The 22064-nt window shown below is 43.7% G+C and overlaps 1 protein-coding gene across 3 annotated transcripts in view; it reads right to left on the bottom strand.

Annotated features, from left to right (window-relative positions):
• CRHR2 (corticotropin releasing hormone receptor 2) overlaps nt 1-22064 on the bottom strand; it is a gene marked incomplete at its 5' end in the record, with an annotated part of 163267 nt that overhangs the window by 40450 nt on the left and 100753 nt on the right. For all 3 annotated transcript variants that reach the window (XM_082499549.1, XM_082499548.1, XM_082499550.1), the window contains 3 exons: nt 2774-2834; nt 6310-6463; nt 10709-10826. In XM_082499549.1, the coding sequence (XP_082355675.1) occupies nt 2774-2834; nt 6310-6463; nt 10709-10826 (333 nt within the window). The remainder of the gene's footprint in view (nt 1-2773; nt 2835-6309; nt 6464-10708; nt 10827-22064) is intronic.

The raw sequence follows: 22064 nt of genomic DNA, 5'->3' as shown, positions 1-22064 counted from the left end.
CTTTCCTCAGGCCGGGAGGCAGTGAGCAGGGGCTATCTGAAGTATCACGTGCTTTAATGCTTGAGAAGAAGACTGAATATTTATGACAATTGACGGGCCCTCAGCAGGTTATTCATGTCTTGTTTTGCTTCGGTTCGTTTACTTTACTGAGTCTCCTCTGCACATGACGTTACTACAAATGCAAAAAGCAGATTTCATTTAATAGCCTTTGCCTTACAGCTTAATGCCCTTATCAGGTCTTCATTTACAAGAGCTCTGCCTGCCTGCCTGGGTGCGTGTGCCAGATGAAAGGAATGGCTCTACTGAAGCATCCAGTCTCAATTTCTCAAGCAGAGTAATGCACATGAATCTTGGCCCCACTGCTGAGAATAAGCCAGCACAACACTGAGGCTCCAGGCCATTACACCTCACGCTATGGTGGGCAGAAGCCAAATTCTGCGCTTTCTCAATGCACAACACATTTGGAGTAGCTATGACGTGCAGTGAGGATGTATGTGAATGTTTCACTCCGAGGCATCAAAGACAGAAACATCCCAAGTGATTACATCCCAAGAGATTAGGTTTAATTGTCTGGGTCAACCGAGAGTAACCTGGCGCCTGCCTTATCAGTAAGCACGTGAGGCAAATGATGTATACGAGTTAGAGCGTACAGGTTTGTCCACGACGTGGATTTAAAAGCACAAGCTCCATTTAATAACCCACCCAAGGCAGACAGCTTGAACCTAGGGACTCAACAGGCACAGTCTGGATATTCTGCATGCCGGGCAGTACCACTTTGCCTTTCTTGCCCTGCTGACTGTATTTTGTATCCCCCTTTCTTTTGTCACGCAGGATCTGGGCCAGTTACACCTTTGCTGGTGAAAGGTGGCACACGTACCTATGTAAACATGTCATGTCTTTCTTCAGATCCATGGTACATCAAGGGGAGATTCTTCCACATTCACTTTGTGGCAATACAGTGATGGTGAAAGGAGGCAGTGGTACATATGACGCAGTGGTCTCTTCACCCATCCACCCTGTGTGCAGTGCAATCCCAGTTGTTGTGGCATGTTCCTATCAGGGGTACTACTTTCCATTATTTCTTTTGGGAGAGATAAGCAGTCTTCCAAAATGAGGTGTTCAAACCTTGGTGTTGAACTCACTCGCAACAGGAACATTTAATGTGCATCACCATTATTAACGCATGTGGTGTTTTGCCTCTCCAGGCTTCAAGACACAAGTTTTGGTTATTTTGTTTTGTGCTGTTTAAGCTGACTATTTCCTTCAGCTCTCTCTCTGGAGACATTCAAAGCCCGCCTGGACACCGTCCTGTGCAACTTGCTGTAGGTGACCCTGCTCTGTAATGGGGATTGGACTAGATGATCTCCAGAGGTCCCTTCCAACCCTGACCATTCTGTGATTGTGATTCTAGAGCTGAAAGCCCTACCTCAGCACAATGAGGCAGATGCCATGCTGCCCTGGCTTGTGCAAGGTAACAACTACAAGGAACACAACCATGAAGCAGACCCAGAATGTTGTGATCCTTGAGCTATCCAGAAACAAGAAAGTCTGTAAACACAAAAATTAGGGAAATCTGGTGATCTGAGGTTATCGCCCTGGGCTGATTGACTAGGACACTCAAGGAACAGGTTCCAACAAGTTTTTCATGCCATTTTGAGACTACAGTATGAATTCTGCCATATGATTATTGTAGGCAGGGATGGAATCACACAAAACTTCTCCCTCAGTGGAAGGATGTCTGTCTGACTGCCAACATGTATAACTCCTGGGAATTAGATTTAGACCTTCAAAGTCACCGTTAAAGCTACAGAAGAGAGATTGGTCAAGGGCTCAAGTTTGTGGGGAGAGAGAAGAGGAACTTAGTAGCGCATAACAGAATTCCTTCATGCCTACAGCATGGATGCCCAAAGCTCAGCCAGTCATCCTACCCATCGCCCTTATAGTCAGGAGAAACAGTGCCTCTAAGTCTAATTCACCCAACCTACTTTGGACACCTCCGTCCAGATGTGATGAAATGCACCCCAGACTGCATTTACTGTTTTGACTGATCACCACTGATCTTAAGAGACCACAGATTAGTGCAGAGGCAGACACCTACAAGGCAGACACATTTAATCAGATCCACTACAGACAGGCAAACAGTGTTGTCATATGAAAAACAGATTCATGGAGAAAAGAATTTTTTTAAGGTTAGGGAAGGGAGCTGTAACAGACGATAGACATTGATCCAAACGCTACTTGAAAAGTACAAACTGAGCTATATCTGACCATTATCAATGTTTGGGGAATAAATTCCCAAAACACAGACGCCTCTTTTTCTCCTATATTTTTCAATTTCATACACTAACTGCTTCCAATTGGAAAAGCCAGAAACAGAAATGCCAAAATTCCAGCTATAAGACTATTCTTGGCAGACTGTCAACTGAATTCTGCACACCCAGAAGGCTAAATCCTTTAGCACTCAACTGTAGTTTTTACCAAGGACTTACTCAAGCAAAACTCCCATTGAAGGAGATTACCCTGACCGTAAATCATGTATAAAGCTATCAAATGAGAACTTCAGGGCTTGGCCAAGGGTATTTGGGAAAGGTATTTTCTGGAGTTGACTCAAGTAGTGCTCTGAAATTTGAGATGGTCTGGATTTGGATGGAGGTGATGTGACCTCTACCTATCAATCAGCCTTATTTCTAAATTATCGGTTCAGAGTTCAGCCTGCACGCATTTCTTAATTTATTCAGAGAGCCACATAAACACAAATGTTAACATCACTTACTGTTCATTTTCATAATATAGTTTGCCAATGGCCCAGGCAATGATGATTGGACAAGGAATACCTGCAACAGCAAAAAAATCAGGAGTTAATCACAAACCATGTACGGCTGGATGATACAGATGTAGATTCAGATTTGTGTGAGGAGAGTCTTGGTTAATGAACTGGAAGACTCTAAATACACGTGGTCCTATCTTAGTATAGTTGAAACATCACAATTGCTAAATCCTCTTTACGTATATATAAAAAAGATAATCTCAAAACCAGAAGACTCCAGTGCCAGTAAGAAAAGTTAACAAAATTATTAACAACCACACATAGATACCTATATTTCTACATAAGTGATAAGAACAATTTTGTCTGGCTTAGAGGCAATTTTGGTCCCTTTTAATTTTTCTGCAGTTGATACAGCAAAACCTTAGAAACATCACTTGGAGGTGGGTGTTTAGATTTTTATTTTCCAGGCTGCAAGAAGCTTGTAAACTTATTAGACTTTTTGAATGAAGCCCGTTTTCAAAATTTTCAACCATTTTTTTAGTTGAGTCTTCCCTGTGAAACAGGATTACGAGTAAGAATCTCTTGATATCTTGCAATGTCAGAATTCATTCATTGTTTGCCCTTTCTATAGGATCCAGCTACTCTTAACTTTATAGATATCATTCTGCCTACGATGTGCAGTGTGCTCTGTGTCTGCAGGTGGGTTCTGGTCAAGGCCATGCACTTGGCTTTACAGGGCTCACTTTCTCAATTACATCCAGAAGGTGCTACAGTAGTGCTCCTTGGGTGTGCAACCTCATTGCACTAGAGGAGGTGTATTTGTACACTTCATGTCCCAGCAGTGCCATACCCTCTGCTTTCCGATTCTGTAGTTATACCAGTCTTGTGTCCAGAGCCTTGCCCTTGTGCTTGTTTTGTCTTAAGCCTTCAGAGTCCAGCCGGTTTGAGGGGATTTGCTGGAGAAGGAAACTGGAAGTGAGGAAGAGGATGGAGCTGGCCTTTTGACACAGACCTCTTGAGGGAAACAGGAACTTTTTCACCCAGGCATTACCCAGGCAAAGACTGGACTGACGTCAAAATTGGAGGAGGAGAGTTTTCCCTGTCCATTTCCCCTTTACCTTTAACCTGTCACCTCAGGCAAAATCAAACAAGACAAGCATCTCCAGCTCCATCTCTGCTTCCAACCTCCAGCTTCACCTCCCTTTGAAATCACTGCTACTCTAAGATGAATTCATGACTCAACATGGCTTACACCCTCAGGTAGGAGTCAGCACTGCCTTGTATCTAGCACTGCCTTTTAACCTCCCATTTGTTGCCTCTCCTGTGGAAAACAGAGGCTTTAAAGAGATGAAGCAAAGTGGACAGAACCACAACACAGCAGGGAAGCGACTGAATTGCTAAGTGGTCGTCTTTAACTTTAGAAAGAAGTATGGCTCAGCTCTGATCTCCTGTACCACCACCCCTGGTGACTCTTGTGCTCTTCAGGTGACTGTGTTGTCTCCCACCTTATTTGCCATTGACTCACAGGGTCTGGTGCATTTGTTTCCCCCCATGTTCTTGCTAGGCATGAACAGACAAAATATGGCCATGTCCTTTCTCCCAGAGGAAAACATTTTATTTTTCCTTGTGAAGTGAAGAACAGAGATTTGAGAATGAGGATGGTAAAAGATTGTGTATGGGAAGGCAAAGCAGAGCCAGAAAGCAGCCAAAAGGGTGAGAGGAAAGGTATATTCAGCTCGCACCACCCTACATTAGAAATCAAGAGACCCAGAGGGCTCTGAAAGAGGTAAAGAGGGAATATACTAGGGACCAAACCAGTCAGGGGGTCTGTGAGAGATGTATGAGCAGCTGATTTTCCAGTTTGCTGACAGAACTGAAGAATATTGAAAAAAACATTGCATCGATTCCCACATAAACATTTTCTTTCTACTACAATTCCTCTTTCCTCCCATTTGATTTTGGATTGAATGACATATTTTGTTTTAAAGGCTGTTTCTGCCTTCAGAACTGCAATTCAATTACTTCTGCTCAATTCTGAGAAGAAGAGGCATTTCTGAACAAAAAGTCATTCTACTTTCAGAAAAGAAAATATTTGCTACTTTTTTCCACCTTTCTTCTTTCAACAGAAAAGAACTGCCAAATTCACTGGTTCTGTTTGACCTCAGATTTCGCATTCAAGTGAACAAGCTGTCGCATGGGGCTTGTCTTGCAACACCTCTCCTGGCCAAGTCCAAATCATGGATATATTGGTTAGAAAGGACCTCTGAAGGTATCCAGTCCAATCTCCTGCTCAAAGCAGAACTATCAACGCTAGCTCACCTCAGCCAGGGCTTAGCCTTGCTGAATTTTCACTACCTCCAGGGTCAGGGTATTCCACAGCTTCTGCATCATCTGTTCCGGTGTTGCACTACCTTTTTGGTAAATTTTCTGTTTTCTTAATGTCCAGCTGGAACCTCCCAGTCTGCAATTTGTGGTCACTGTCCTTTCTTATAACATCTGCTATTATCAAGCAGAGTTTGGCTCCGTTATCTTCGTAATTATCCTTCAAATCATTCTTGGTACCCAAGAGATCCCTCCTTAGCTTCCTCTTTGCTAGATTAAACAAGCTCCTTCGGCCTCACTTCACAAGTCACGTCCTCTAGATCCCTGATCATATTGACAGCCTTCTACTGGATAATCTCCATTTTTTTTTCACATCCCCTTTGACCTAAGAGACCTAAAACTGACAACAGAATTCCAAAGGCAGCCTTACCAAAGCTGAGTAGGAAGTATTAGTAACTTCCCTCAATCTTCTGGCCACGCACTATGTGTTTTACCTTATTCATGATGAGAAGGCACTGATGCCTCACACTCAGCCTGCATCCGCGGCAAGCCCTACATCCTTTTCAGCAGGACTGCTGCTCTGACAGTCGGATCCCAGCCTGTACGGATGCACCAGCTTATGTTGGTGCCGCTAGGGAAAAGGAGCATCCTCTGCTCTGGCCCAGGCTGACACAGCAGAAGGGAGGTAACGGCACGCAATGAGCTATTTTGCTGTCCCTGAGTAGCCACAAGGAGAGTACAGAGGTGACACGTGACTATTAAGGGCTGTTCTCTAGGAACTGGCAGATAATTAGGCTTCTCTTCTAGTCAGCTCCTCACTTAGAAGTGTCTCATCTGTCTCTGGAGAGCACCTTTTCTGTTTCATGCCATGTGGAGCAGCAGTTTATAAGCGGTCGTGATCACTGTTTTGCTCATCAAAGTGAAAGGGCCATGGTATGAACTGCTGCATCCCCAAAACGCTGAGCCTGGGAGTTCTCTTTCTTTCCTTAACACCAGGTGCCTGAGGATCTAAATGAAGAAGATAAATCCAGCAATAACCTATTAACTTTATGTCATCACCACAGTGACTAGACCTGACCTCATGTTGTTCTGACAAAGGGAGGTTTGAACGTCAGATTTCACCACAGTGGGATTTTTAAAGTTTATTCTTGCTGCTCTTGTCTCTATCACTTAAATGCCAGGTACCACGTCACACCATTTTAAACACACAAGGTACTTACACCATCCTATGAAGAGAAAGACCCATTTCCGCAGCTTATCTGTGGAATAAGTCATCACTATAGCAGTGTGTAAGTAGCAGCCTTCCACAAACATCCAGAAGAAGTTGGTGACCACAAAATAATTGTAGACAGTGGTAATACATCGACACCAGGGCTGGAAAGGAAACAGAAAAGAATATTTTAAAATCATGGTGAGAGCATTAAAAAAAATTCTGTATCTTGTTTTACCCTTAAAAATCAATGGTAGAATTCATTTACAGGACGCAGATCTATAGCTGTGACTTGGAATCAGAATATCTTAGGTGCTGTCGGCAACTCACGGCTACATCTGCGACTTTGTGCTGAGGCTTGGCTTTGACCACAACACGCGGGATCTCCTGTACCTGAGCACGTCTGGAAAGTTAACATGCCATAAGGCACGTCCACACCAGCAGTCTGCAAGCAGTTCAAGAAGCAGTCATGTGGAAAGAAGACAAGAGGAGGCAGGCCATTTGACTACAGACGATCTTTCAGAGAGGTACAGCCATAGCCTAGGGTTGTATCCAAAGGTGACGTAAGAGTCTAAACATATCTTAGGCAGTATAACCCACCTGCTGAGCAATTCAAAGAAAATATAAGATAGAAGCTAATGTCACAGTCTTGCTTCATTTCCACTGAAGGGAAGGAGCGCCGCTGACATTTAGAAAAAAAGATGTTTCACTTTAAAGACACGCTTTTATCAGCTACTTCATCCCCTCTATTCCTGCCATTAGTGCTTCAGTCTGTGAGTCACATCGCTACATGTATCACCTCTGAATTTTGCCATAACTTCAACGGGAATTTTTGGTCAGGCTCAATGTATCAGTAAAGGCATCTTCTCCTAATGGCTGTGCAGTGAGAGCACAGCTGTGGAACACACAATTAGCTACAGAGAGGCAGATGGTAACATCACATCAATAAATCACAAGGAACTGCTGATGGTAATTTCCACACAGAAGTCTGGGAAAATTTCTTTCTGACCAAGCAGTCATTCAGCGTATTCCCTGAAGCATGACATTAATTACCTACGTTAGCTGGTATCATTGATGTCATTTTGGTCTCACCGTTCTCCAGCCTTTTAATTAACTCTACTAAAGTATTTGAAACTTTTGACCCTAAGTTAATTTTATTTCAGACTTCATATGCATGAGGTATTGACGATCTCTAGGCAGCAACAGAGCAGCAGATGCACTATCAAACCCAGCAAAATTCTGCAGATTAAGAACTTATTGGACAAGAAACACAGTTACAAAACGATAGCCCATTCACAGGTCTCGATCACTTCTGTTTATTGAGCTGAAATAAACAGAAGAAATCTTTTGGATGTGTTAAAGTTTTCATTTCTGTATTATTTCATTAAGATTTGAAATTTAGTTTGGCCTCATCTTTAAAATAGGATTGAAAAACACTCAGATGAAGATGAAACATTTTGTTTTCAACGTTTGGTTTAAACCTAATGAAATTTTCTTATTTTTCTGCCTCTTGACCTGAGCAAAGGAAAATAAAACCACAAACAAACAAGAACCATCCTATTTTTGTCTAACACCAAACAAATATATTGGCTCCATTCCTGACCGACCCCCAAACTAGTAAGACCAGGTTTCTGAAGACTCTACATCTCACACTTGATTTTTCAAAGGTGAATGAAATCTTTCCCTGTGGCCTCAGTCTCATGTAAATTCTCTGATATAATGTCTAGACTCTTGTTCCACTCTTTTCCTCAGTTGCAAATCTTAACACAGTTTTTGTCCTCTCCACAGCTGCCCATTTTCACAAGAACTGTAAAAAATAATTATATCTGAGCCTGTCGTTCCTGTGCCACAACTGAGTGGCATTGGCCAGTGGGTTGGGAAGGTACTGGGACAGATACAGACAAATACACGATGGTGGTGGATCTCCCTCTGCACCGTTTCCATAGGAAACCAGAATAAAATGAATTTTGAGCAATTCCTCTTGGAACTGTGGATTTATTTTTATAAATAAAGCTAATTAGCAGAACTCATTAATTTGTACCTTTTCATATATTTGACCGAGGATTCCTGATCCCCACAGGTATCCACCATTAGGCTCCAGATATCTTCAGCAATTCCCCTTCTTGATTCATTAACATAAGCACTATAACTTCATGCAAAATGTTCCCACATTGAGTCCTTGATGCTTTTGTCACTGTGTTATTTAAGCTCCATTGATCAGCACAGAGGAGATCACATCGTTAGCTAGCATAAATGATGTTGCTCCCATTGATTTTGGTGGTGTTATTTTGACTCTGACTTATACCACAATAAGAACATAACAAAGTTATCACTAAGCTTGTATAAAGTTCCTTCCCAAAAAGACTGCAGTGTTCTGCAGAGAAAAGATGAGTTAATGAAAACTGAGGCATGTGAGGATCTGTCCTTATATTTGCACGTTTGTATCTTCCTTGGCACTTTGTGGTCACGTTTTAAAAGGCATTTGACTGCCTGACTCCAACTGATTTTTCCTAAATAAATGTAAGCATTCGTAATATGTTTTGCAGTGTTGTCACGAGAGTAAATCACGCAGCATAAAACTGTCAACAATAAAGCTCATATGTCACCATCTTCTACAGCCTGAAAGCGTCAGAAACACAGACAAAGCAAACAGTGAATTAACAGAAGTTACATCTTCTCAAAGGAGTATCTGATTGAATAATAATACAGAGTTATGCACAGATGTCCCCAAGACCTTAGAATCTCAGACTTCCTCTTTATTTAGGAATTTTCTGTTTGTTTTCCCAAAGTACTGGATTAAAGTTCAGATGCCGAATCTTACCATTGAAAAGTTAACCAAGGATGATGAGTGCCCAGCCGACATTAAAAGGAATAGATATCCAGGCTCCTGGGGTTGTTTTCAATTTCTACAGGACCAGTTCCTACATGAGGGGAGCCACATGGACTGATATCAGCTATGGATCCAGCTCGTAATCTATAGGCACTTTAGTCCATGTGCTTTCCAAAGAGAGAGAGTATGAAGGGGGGGTGTGTATGTGCATACACGTGGGTTTGTAGCACACTGTTTCTTCTTTATTATGGAGGTAAATATCAGGGGACAACCCTAAGAGGAGAATATTCCACTACAAGAATATTACAATGGGAACGAGAACATAAAAACCTCTGCCAAGGGACTATCAAAAAAACCTATTCATCAAGGAAATCAAGAAAAATGCTTTTTCTTTTGGAGTGGGTGCTTTTAATCCACTCCAAAATCCTTGTATTTTGGGGGCTGCTGGGTGACTAAACAGGGGGAAGTGTTACAGCGCTTACATAGGGACCGATTCTATGTCCTCACTCAGACAAGCATCTGCAGTTGGGACTTACTCAAGTGAACAAGAAATAACATGGAAAGTAAGAGAAATGGGAGTCTTGTGACAGGCTGTATTCATCAAGCGTGCTCAACGTCATGCAAAGAAGATGCCTCACTTCTTGCCCCCTTCAGCCTTCCCATTTTTTATTTGCTGCATCAGTCCAGTCCCTTGAACTGTCTCTGACTCTCAATCACCCATTAGAAACCTGACTTGGATCACACCACCAGCAGAAAACTCCTCATTGCTTTTTTGTTGGCTAGATCAGTTTTCCACTAGTTTAGTGAGTTCAGTCTCCAAGGGATCAAGAAAAGGAACAGAGTTAGTGCAAAATAAGCAGCAGGAGCTGGAGTGAAGCGTTTGGGTCCTTGAAGGAAGGAGCCAACCCTTTCAGCGACGGGGAGTTGCTGCTGGATGCAGCCCATATCACAGAGCTCCATCCTCAAGACCAGCATGGTGAAAAAGGGATTAGCAGAAAAACTGATTATTTTTTTTTTCCCACAAAGATATCAAGAAGCAAAAATTGTACTGTTTCAGGCCCTATTTCTTATTTTCTTGGGAGTCCCACTGACTCCAGACAGCACAGTGCCCACCGTCATCAGACAAAGTAGCTGACTCAGAGCCTCAACAGCCAAATCAATTATTTCTGTACTCTGTTCATGGAGATGTCACCCTCTGGAATGAATGCTTTCCCTACGCAAGTGCACATCACTGCAAGATGCTCCAACAAAAATGTTCAAGAAATACCAAATTTAGTGTCTTGCGCAATACTGTGTCTCACAGTATATAAATTTAGAAAGTATCTATGGTCAATGAAGATAAGGGAGAAGCTTTTGGGTGGGATTTTTCTTTATATCCCCCCCCCCCCCCCGATATTCACTAACAAGGAAATAAATGAAAATCTAGCAAATCTAAGCTCAATTTCTTCATCTTATTGAAATTACATGAAAGTCACTCTGAGCATGTGGATGTGTGCCCTTTGTAATATTTCTAACAAATTCAGCATCCCCACCTGCCCCCAAACTACATGACAGAGACGTGCCACCTCCAAGCACTTACTTCATTGCTTTCATGTATGTTGTGATCTATCATTTGAAGCAGAAACCACATCACATTCCTCAGGATGAATGTGGTGATCAAGTTCCAGTGGATAATATTCCGCAAGCATCTGATACTCCTAAAAAGGGAAATACATTTTAATAATCATATCTAGTGAATATACACACATACACATTAATGACATTAATGACTCTAGAAAATAAACAAGGTAATTCTGTTCACTTGCAAAATTCCTCATGGTTTATCTTCCTCCATTACCTCTCTTACACTATGAAGCAGGAGATTCGTCAGTCCAATGGGTCAGCAATAACAGCCTCTGAGGCTGCCTGTAGCTTTTGTCTTTACCAGCAAGAATATCTGCGTCTGGTCCCATTCTCTGGCTCGCAGGGTAAATTGCACAGCCAGTGCCAAAGCCAAAACTCGGATTTTGCAGTGTAGTCACAACACAAATAAATGACAGCAACAGGAGGATCACAACATCTGTGCTTCTTTCCCTTGCTATATACCTTTCTTCCAGAACCACACCGTAACTTTTGCAAAGCCACGTCCAACAATTTGTCTTGATAACATGAGGAGCTCCCTTCGACAAGAATCAATTCAAGCAAGTGAAATAGGATCTACTGAAAAGACTCGGCTATTCAAATGGGCATCTCATCCGTGGTTATCATTTCTGCTCCCCTTCACTCCATCCCATCAGCTCCATTATAACGTCAACTAGAATTGACAACCAGGCTGCACTGGAGTCTGTCGCATTGTTCGCAGAAGGGGCTTTGGTGACAAATATCTGCGCTGGAGTGGCAAAACTTGGAATAGTTTACGTTCGGTTAGTCTCTTGAACAGGCTCGCCTGCGTAAAGGTCGAAGTTTTCAGACCCATTAATGCAGCAGGAGAGCGTGGGCTGCCTGGTTTTCAGGCCAGGGCTCAGCTGGCTGTACCAAGCTTTCTTAAACAAGGTAGAGCTGCATATTCTCCTTCACCAGAAAATATTTGTGTCTGGTTTTAGTCCTTCCCCAGCCCCCATTCAGATGCAATATAAAATATGAGCACAATGTAAAATACGAGCTACAATAAGTTGGGACACAGGGCCATAAAGCAAAAGAGGGGACATCTTAAATAGTGCTTGCTGCCGAAAATGGCTCCGGGAGGCAGGCAGCGCACCACGCTGATGCCAGCAACCGAAGTATCACTGAAGCTAGACAGAATGTTACCCATTACAGGTTCAGCCCTCTAAGACAAGATCATTTGTCTTCTCATTCTTTGTGAAACAGTAAAGGGAGACAAGTGCCAAGTTGCAGTTTTGCAGTTACAGTGTCTTCAATTAAATGATCTTTTCTCAGTTATTAAAATCACTTCCACAGGGGTTCAAACAGCCAGTGCATTTCCCGGGATCGTGGGAGTTAGGATTCTGCATTTGCCGTATCAGTCTCCCTGACTGCAAAGGAAGCTTTCAAATAACATGGGACAAACCCAGAAAGCGGTGTTCTCAAACCTGCTCAACTGTAACTGACTGTAGCTTATCCCAGTGACAGCAAAAAGAGAAGACACAATCCAGTAACCAACTTTGCTGTTGCCTCAGGTTTTTTGCATGACAACCAAGCCAGCCTTCTTAATAACAAACACTATTTTGCTATCATAAAACACTTATTGCACTTTTCCTAGGACTCGATTAGTCAGTCTTAGGGCCAGAAGCAATTCTGTTATGTCCTTCAGCCTCAAAAATCTCTCAAAGATTTTACAGCGATCCAGCAAAAAAACCAAAACAACAAACAAGTAGAAGACCTCCCACATATGAGACACTGCAACTTACAGAAAGATGCTCAGAGGTATAACTTTACTAAGTCAACGTTAAAATAGCTTTTGAGTTAAACGGCTCAGGCTCCAGGAATGAAATTGGTATTTGGTTTTGAGAGCCTCAGTGACTCATGACTGAAGTCAATTCGGAAAACGAATCTCCAGCTACTCAGATCCATTCACTTTAATTTAGGCTACAAAACCCCAAAGCCTCGCTCTTAGTGTAACCTGTGCTACCGGGGAACATGTCCGAGACACGTCTCACTTTTGAAAATTATACCTCTAACAAAAGGCAAAGGTTCATGGTTCAGCTTTCAAAGAAACTTGGCAACCAACACCTACTGACTTTCATGCTGAAGCCCAGGAACCCATCAGCTCGGGACAGACTTTGAAACATGCTCTGAAGGTCTGTTCTCTGTTTATCATCCTGCACATAAACATCCTGTGGCTACTGTTCATCTAGATGTTTTATTCACTCCCTTCAGGTTAAGGATTAGCAGATTAAGGAAGGAGTTTGAAATACCGCTTCTAGGGCAGGAGGGAGGCAGGGGACTAGAAACTGAGGAAATTCAGGTCCAACTGAAGAGTTACTGGCATGAAATTAATTGCTTTTGAGAGCTCTAACAACAAAACAGATCCAGCACACTCGTCACCTGAATGCATTTCTTGACAGAGAAAAGATAAAGGGGTAGACAAAAAAAAAATAATCCTTGCTGGTGCCTCCATTTAGATGTAGTTTAATCATCCCATATGCTGGAACATCACTAAATCTGGCTGGTAGAAACCTTAATCCCACAAGACTTACAGCAGGACATTGGACTGGCTGCAGAGGCAAACAGGATCAAACAAATAGTTGTAGACTTTTTAGTTCTGTTCCTAAAAAGAGCTTTTCTCCCCAGTAGGATCCTAATCATCAAAATCACATTCTCTCTGGTGGCTCGGAATATAAAGACAAACTCGGCATCTACCGGCTGCATGATCTTTGCCCTCCTTAATATTTCTTGGTCATACTGTTTCGTCTTCTTCGCCCATCTGTCTGCATCCAGCCATTGACTTTCGTTTGGGTTGTAAATAACGCTTGGGACAGAGGCAGATCTTTAGTGATGTGTGTTCAGGATCCAGAGCAAGAGTCTGGTCTGTGTTGGGAACCCCCAAGCGCTACAGCTAATTATGATCTAACCTCTCCTTGTTTTCAAAAAGCAAAATGTGCTGAGGGAAGACGTGTTCCTGGTGTGAAATTGAGTAAAGTATAAATGCGGCCAGCAGCTGGAATTTACCCCAAACAAGCCTGAAGCCTTGTCAAATCATGCTTTGGACACGAAACAGGGACAGTTGGCTCCCATGTCCCACTAACTTTAGCAAAAGCCATACTTTGGGTATCAGCATCCTTGTACCATGGCCTCATTCCCTTTCCGAGACGCTCCGTGTGGCACAGATGGCCAGTAAGTGCCTTCACCAGCTAAAAAGCTTCACGGCTTTGGGGTTAACAGAGCAATGAAGACAGGGCTGTAGAGCAAGCATTTTCCTTTTCCGTCTGCAGGCTCTCCCCAGTCACATCCCCCACCACATTGCTGCTTTGGCAAAGCGGCAGAAAGAGGTGAGGGGCAGGATTTGCTTCTGCGATGTCTGGGCCACTACTCTGCTGGTGTTAATAGCAGTTAGGGTTTTACTGGAAACACCAGTACGGTCATGCTGAGGAACACATGTCTGAAAGTGCTGCAGAGTTTCTCAGTGGCTCAGGCAGTGATGTGACCCCAGGCACAGAATAGTTTGAACCTTCTCCCTTTTTTTTTCGTTTGTTTGTTTGTTTTTTCCCTTTGCTTTTTAGTAAGAGTCCCAACTAGAGACTCAAAAGTTTGTTTTTGTTTGTAGAGAGCCCAGAGCACATGGTTTCTGTTTGTTTCTGTCTCCTAACTACTGCTAGCACAGAAATCACAGTGGCAGTAATGCAATTCATAGCCAAGGGCAGCAAAAGCTTGAGAAACAACCGCGCCAGGTTCGTACTGGGGAGGGAGAAACAGCAAGGTTAATGGAGTGTGCGGAGGCTGGAGGGCACCGCGGTGGAGGACTGCAGCTAAGTCAGTTGACATCACAAGGGAAAGATCTCTTGCCAATACCTGAGAAAGCTGCTCTCATTTACAGGCACTGCTGGTGGATGTTATTATCGTAACTTAGTACGGGTAAAGCATCTAGAGGGATACTGACTAAGATGAAGGTCCCCTCATTTCAGGCACTATTCACATGAGACTGTTCTGTTGGGCTCAGGAGCTCACCCTGCGCCTAAAGTTTATGTGTGAAGCCAGACTGGAGTCTGAGATGGACAGTGGATGAAAGACATGTCCCACATTGGGCAACAAAGCTAGTGAGTAGCAGGAGACCTGCAGCACAGCTAATGGTTGGTGAAAGGACAAAGCTGACCTTGTCATACTCACTCATCTCAAAGACTGAGGAAGAAACTCGTAATTCTCATAGGAGTAATTTGTCCTCCACAGGTCTTTTCCTGGCTCTTGGTAGATGGAAGCTAGCTTAAACTTATAAGCCTTAATTTAAATTCAAATACTCCCGTTATCCATGAAAATGACCTGTCCCTTTTCTAAAACTTGTTAAACAGTCTACGACAGTGAGCTACAAAGTTCCTTTCTCCATGATTAATTATTGCCTTCACTGTGTGAAGTGAAAAAGTAAGCTAGTCTGTGCTCCACAAACAGCAGGAACTGCCCTCACAGACAGCACTGAAAAGGAATTCACATCACAGTGTAAATGGCAGGAGGTGGAATTTGAAACACGTTGAGCTGTATTATAAGTTAGTGAATTGAGCTTTCTTAAGAGTGATTGGCATGAATGCATTCCCTCCCAACTCAGAAGGTAAGAAATCTGGGGTTATTCTTACCTCAGTAGGGAGATAGCACAATTTGGAGTGTGTGGCAGCGCCAGCATCAGGAAAATGAGAGCACAGACAGCAGAGCGCTACCTTCTCAAGAGGGCAGAGAGTCATGTGAGAGAGGGGAGAAATGGGAGAAGAGGGGACTGGGTGCTGAACTGCTGCTTCAGACACGATTACAGCATCACTAGGAAGAAATTGTGAGTTACAGAGCCACTTAAAGTCCCCTAGCTTAAAAGATCAGGTGACAGAAGGTTTCATATTCATCTTCATGTCAGGTAACATTATATATGCCGTTTCCACTTGTTTTACAACCCTCGATGTGGACTGAATGGTGCAAGTATGGCCCAGCTTTCAAGAACAGCAGCACGTGACCATTCCAGAGAGCCTGAAGGACAGCACATCACAAGACACCGTGGACTGAGGGTACGGGCTTCCATTAAAAAGACTTTTCCTGTATTTGCTTCCTGTCCTGATCCTTTTCAGACAAAAAAGTGTTGGCCAAGGCCCTGGCTGGACTCGTCTACTAACTCTTCCCTGGTGCACAGGTCCAAGGACAGAAGGAATCAGAAAAGACGTTGCAGCAGTTCAATCAGAACACACTTAAAGACTGAGGCCACAACATCAAGACAGAAGAACTTCCCTATTCAGTCAGATCAATGAGCCACAGAGGCTGTGACTCAGTCCCCAGTGGTGATCAGTAAAAGGCAGTTTGGGGAACAGTATGGGAACCAGGGGAGGTAGAGAGTTAGTTCCTCCTTGCTCTTACCTCCTTGTTTCTGGCAGTCAGAGGTTTTAAGATATTCCTGATTCAGAGACCACATTTAATCTTATAAAATCGCCCTGTTGGTGGCCCCAACTCCTCACAGGAGTCACTGAACTCCTTTTGCGGTTTATGTTCACTGAGGTCAAGCCACGGCTTATTCTACTGACATGACGGAATGAGGAGCTCATAAGCTGGTTTTCACAGTAAAACATGTTTGTCTGTGTTGGTTTCTCCCTCTGCTTGCCTGTCCCCTCCCAAGGGCTGCATGAGGAGGCATTTCCTCACAGCCACATTCCCCCCTGTCCTTTGGGAGTTGCAGGGAGGAGGGATTGAAAGAGCCTGGGACCGGACAGCAGGAAACCGCTAGTCCCGTGGGTGCGGGAGCAAGCTGGGAGGAGTGGTTGGTGCTACCTCCAACACGTGCTCCTGAGGTAGCACCGTTCATGCAGCTATTTAACTTCTGGCTGCGCCTGTCAGCAGATTTTGCTACTGAAATATCCCCCTGAAATACAGCAAGTAGCGCCAGCCACATGCAAGAGGTATATGCTACACTGCGCAGAAGGAAAAGGATTTCCTTGAAAAGGAGGGAAAAGAAGGACTTAGTTTCTGACTTGGAGGGAGAAAAGATACTGCCAGTAGAAGCACGTAAGTGAAGGGGTTTATTGGCTCCTCCTGATTTCTTAAGAACCAGTGCTTTGCCTGCTATTGACTGATCTCCAGAGGACTGCTCCCGACAAGGCAAGAGTTCCTGCTGAGGGGCTGCCGCGCAGGAGTCCTGCTGCTGCGCCACTACTCCTGCCGGTTTGGGCAGAGGTGGTTTGGGCAGAGGTGTCCTCACGTCAGGCTGGCAGGACTTTTTGCCAGGAGTCATTGTTCAGAGTACAGCCCCTTGCCTCAAGGCTAATGACGTGAGGCTTTGGATAGAAGAGCACAGCAAGTGATGGCGTATTTTCCCAAGAGTCTGAGTTATGAAGTACCTTGGTTTATATTTACAGGAATTTGGGGCCAACGGCACAGGAAAACGTTCGTGTTCCCGTGAGTCGAGAGTCCCAGAGTATGTCTCTGGCTGTGTTGGCTGAAACCAGAGAAGATGATGTGGGAGCACATGCCTCCCACTCACGGCACACACAGAGAGCCCCATAAAAGCATTAGCTTCAGGTCTGCAGCAGGTTAGACACAAAGAAGCAATTAAGGTGAAAGCAAACATACTTCTCTTTGGCCTTCCTAATTAGTAAATCAAAAGCCAGGTGTATGGTGGGAAATTACACATAATGACCTCTTTATTTGATTTGAGAACAGACCATATTTCAAGCCCAAACGTCATCCCCTGACTTGATATCATACCACCGGCATCCTAAACTGCTTGATGTGCGCGTGCCGTAACATGGGCTTCCACGCTAGGAACAATAGCAGGAAATTAAAAAAAAAAAAAAGCAAAATTCTCCAGCAGTTGACTGCAGCCTGTGTCAGAGGTGGGCAGAAAGAGTTTCTGATTGTCGGTACAAAAAGTACACCCTCCTAATTCTTTCTGCCAAATGACCGTACGGTTGGATATAGAAAGCAGAGAATTAGAAAATCCATTCTTTTGACTTGGGAAATGCTGAGATCTGAAAAGGCAGAAAATCTGATCAGCTCTTTCTGTACAGGTGGCCTCACTGATTCACACATGCAGATCTATAAAAGGGTTTCTAAAATAGCACTGGTAAAACTCAAAGTAGCCTTTCTGTTGATTCATTTTTTTTTTTTTTCTCACTCTATCCATAGAGTGGTATTTTTCCTCTGGGATGTGGAGAGCTACTCTTTTCTCATTCAAAGCATGACACAAACAATTAACATTAGCAATGATAATAATGTGCCAGCATGGTTGAAAGCTAGCTGAATTAGTTGAATCATCTGCATGGAAATAATTGCAAATGAGAACTTTATTAAAGAAGCTTGGAAACCTTCTATTAATTCATGTAGTATTCTATTAATAATGATGTTCTATTAAGACAGCTGTCCCAAAGTCTGTCTGAAAACAGTTGGCAGGAGAAAGCTGAGAGCACTTTGCTGGAGTCCTTCCCATTCCATGACTGTTGAACAAGCAGGAAGGAGAATCATGGACAATACTTAAAAAAAAAAATATTTTTCCCCTTTAGTCTTTTCTAGGGCAGGCAAAGATCATGGACAAGCCATAAATGGCATGGAGCGGGAAGAATACCTAACAGCAAGTTATTTCCCAGGCTCGGTGCCTGTCATGGCCTATTTGCTTTCATCCACATGGAGGCCTCCCCTGAGGTCCTCATGGTTTCCCCTGTGTGCTCATGTTCAATCACTGCATATATTCTGGTACTAATGCTTACAGATGGGAAGAGCAGCTGGAGAGGTTGGCAGGGAAAACGGGCTTCTTGGTGGCAGTTGCCTGGGGGAATAGACATATTCCCACAGGAAACGCAAGGGTCAGTCGCAAGAGAAGAGCGAAAGCCTGCAAGAGAGAACTGGGGTGAAATGCTCAGGTGAAGAGGAGAAGCAGCAGCTTCCATTAGTGTTAGGATGTGCATAGACCCTAAAAATAAACCCACTGTGGAACCATCTGGGCTCCACTAAGCCTATTCCCAAGCTTCCTTCTCCTACCTTCAAGCCGATTTTTAATCACGGGACACGGGGCGTTCTGCCTGCTTTAGCCACAGAGGCTTAAAGCCCTGACATCCCTAGGGTTGGAAGGATGCAGCCAACACAACAGAGAAGAGGACCAGAGGCAGGACAGCCCCAGGGCAGGACCAGACCGACCGTTTTCAGTCAGTGTTTGTGCCCAGCGCTGTCTGGCTACGTAGCATGGTGAAGAGGGGTGAAAAATGGCCCTCTGCAAACTACCCATGAGCATGCTGACAGCGAACGGTACGGATACCTACAGGACACTACATCAGCCTGTGCTTTGTTCCCAGTCACTGCCCAAAGAGAAATGCTGCTCCTGAGAACTACGTGCTTAAATACAGGGTAATCGAAACCCAGTCACTGGATGCTCCAGTTGAATAATATGGCTCCAACCTTGACTGTGCAATCAGCTCTTCCACCAGAGAGAACTCCTCTGTTATTTTCACAGGAACGACAACGTCAGATACCGATGACTTCATTTAGTACAGCACATGCTTGTGGTTTAGCTGGTCAAAAAAAGATTTAGGAATCCGCTCTAATTTGCTTGGCTAAATGGAGGTCAGATGTCAGTCATTTTTGAACCAAGCAGGAAACGGGGCTGTAAAGTATGTTTTTAGCAGAAGCTATCTTGCAGCTCAGGTTTTAGTACCCCATAACAAACTAGCTTTAGAGTAGCAGGGGTACAGTACGTGGCTACAGCCCTCTGGGGTTTATCTAAGCCGTTTCCCTGTTGACACAGGTTGTAGCCATCAGTTCGGACTTTGGAAGGGTGAATGTTTTCTATGAAGAGTGAGCATTGCAGCTGGATTGAACAAATGAGAGTTAGGACTTCAGAAACCAGACACCGAGGGCTGACAGTTGATCTGCCTTACAGCTACTGTTTGGGAAATGTAAGAGTGCACAGCATGTCCTCATTCATAATCCCCTTGTGGGATTATACAAAAAATGTCTGGAAGAAAATGAATTTAAATGACCAGCTAGGGAATTCAGGGGTTATGGGTTTTGTTTTGCTTTTAATACAATTATACAATTAGCAATGTTTATTAAATTATCTACCTTTGCAGATACTGTGTGGATAAACCAAGGAGGGAAGTCTGAGGCACTGATGCTTCCATTCACGCTCTCCTTGGCCTCTCCACGACAACATGGTGTGAAATATTTCATTATTTTCGAGTATTTGGCCAGGAATTCAGGAAAGACCATATAAGATCATTCATAGCCTGCTTCTTCCAAATATTCGTTCCCGTGCTTGGTCTAAATTTGTTAGCCTCATGGTGCTCACTGCGCCCACGGAAATGTTTCTGGTGGCTCAACCTGGGCACCTCTCCCAGGAAGCTGCTGTGTCCATAACACGCAGGGGCAGCCCACATGTACACGGTGCCATTCAGGGGTGACAGAAATCAGGGATTTTCCACCTCTCTCTTGTTTTACTTGATAGAGTAACGTGAAGCAGCAGTATTCATCTTTTAGATTAGACAGAAGAGAAGGTGACTGGGTGCTGAACACCTACAGTGGAGTTAGTGAGGGATGTAGATGTGCAATTCCTTGGACGAAAACTGAAATTGAACCATTTAGCACTTGAACACATGCAGGTGCATTTGTAGTGGGTAACTAAACATCCAGGCTTGAAAACATCTTGATTCTCCTTCCCAGAGATGACTCAGGACATGTTCTTTTTTGAAGTAAATTGCACTCCTGAGCATGATTCATATCTAAACTGTAAAGACCAAATTTTACTTTCTTCCTTCATCTGAAACCTTGGCAAATTTGCAAGGCTTGCTCCACTGTGCTCAAAACCATTCCATCACCATCAAAAGGAGAACAGAGCACAGACAAGCTTTAGCTAGTCAGCCAAAATAGATCTAGTCTTGTGCAGAGCAGTTCTATTATCAGAATTTAAACAAGTTAGTGTCCGTCTCCAAAACCACTGCCTCACAGCTAAAATCTTGGCAATGACAGAAATATACCACTAGGAACATATTTCGAGCACAGGATAGGAAGTGGCTTTCTGATCCTCCAAACGCCAGATCAAGAAAGTCATTGAGTCCTTCATAAGTTCCTAAAACTCTAGTTTAACTCCAACTTAAATTTTTCCTCCATTAGTAATTGCTCCTGGACCCCTCTGCTCTGTGGGTTGGAAATCATCCTTTAATATCCACTCAGAAGTTTATCTGCAGAGTGCCTATACCCATTTCTTCTTCCACTGACATTGTCCTTGACTGTAAGTAGCTCTTCAGTTTCTGATGTTTATCCAACAGTGATGTATTTATAGGCAGCAATAATACTCCTTGGCAGCCTTCATATTGCTAGGCTACAATACCACTATTTCAGATGCAGCTTATGAAACCTTCCACTTTTTAAGAATATAGCTCTCTGGGCACGCTTTTAATTACTGGTATTATTCCAGGACTTCAGGAGGGCTTTGCACTCCTCTGTGGTTTTTGCTCTAGGTAGGCTCTACACAAAGAGCCTAAAGAACAAGTCATACAGATATGAGATGTGGGGGGCGAGTAAAGGCAGTGGGAAGCAAAGACATTGGCTTAAGGTTAATCAATAGCAAAAGTATTTCTGCTCTCATCTGAGTTCGTGCGATGAGACTTCAAATGATTGACTGTAGGAGATCAGGTTCAAGACCATCTAAGGAACCTGAATGTGCACAAGTCCATGGGACTTGATGAGATGCATTTGCAGGTCCTGAGGGAAATGGTGGATGAAGTTGCTAAGCCACTAGCCATCATATTTGAGACGATGTGGCAGTCTCATGAAGTTCCTGCTGTCTGGAAAATGGGAAACATAACCCCCATTTTTAAAAAGGGAAGAAAGGAAGACCTGGGAAACTACAGGCCAGTCAGTCTCACTGCTGTGCCTGGCAAGATTATGGAGCAGATCCTCCTGGAAACTCTGCTAAGGCACATGGAAAATAGGGAGGTGATGGGTGACAGCCAACATGGCTTCACTAAGGGCAAATCGTGCCTGACAAATTTGGTGGCCTTCTATGACAGAGTTACAGCATTGGTGGATAAAGGAAGAGCAACTGAAGTCATCTACCTGGACTTGTTCAAAGCATCTGACACTGTCCTGCATGTCATCCTGGTCTCTAAATTGGAAAAGCATGGTTTTGATGGATAGATCATTTGGTGGATAAGCAACTGGCTGGATGGCTGCACTTGAAGAGTTGCGGTAAATGGCGCAACACCCATGTGATGAGTGACCAGTGATGAGTGGCATTCATCAGGGGTCAGGACTGGGACAGGTGCTCTTTAACAACTTTGTTGGTGACATGG

The sequence above is a fragment of the Vanellus vanellus genome (genome assembly GCF_965231255.1).
Source record: "Vanellus vanellus genome assembly, chromosome: 2".
Classification (NCBI taxonomy): Eukaryota; Metazoa; Chordata; class Aves; order Charadriiformes; family Charadriidae; genus Vanellus; species Vanellus vanellus.
The sequence above is the reverse complement of the archived record's forward strand: the minus strand, read 5'-3'. Positions and strand labels throughout refer to the sequence as shown.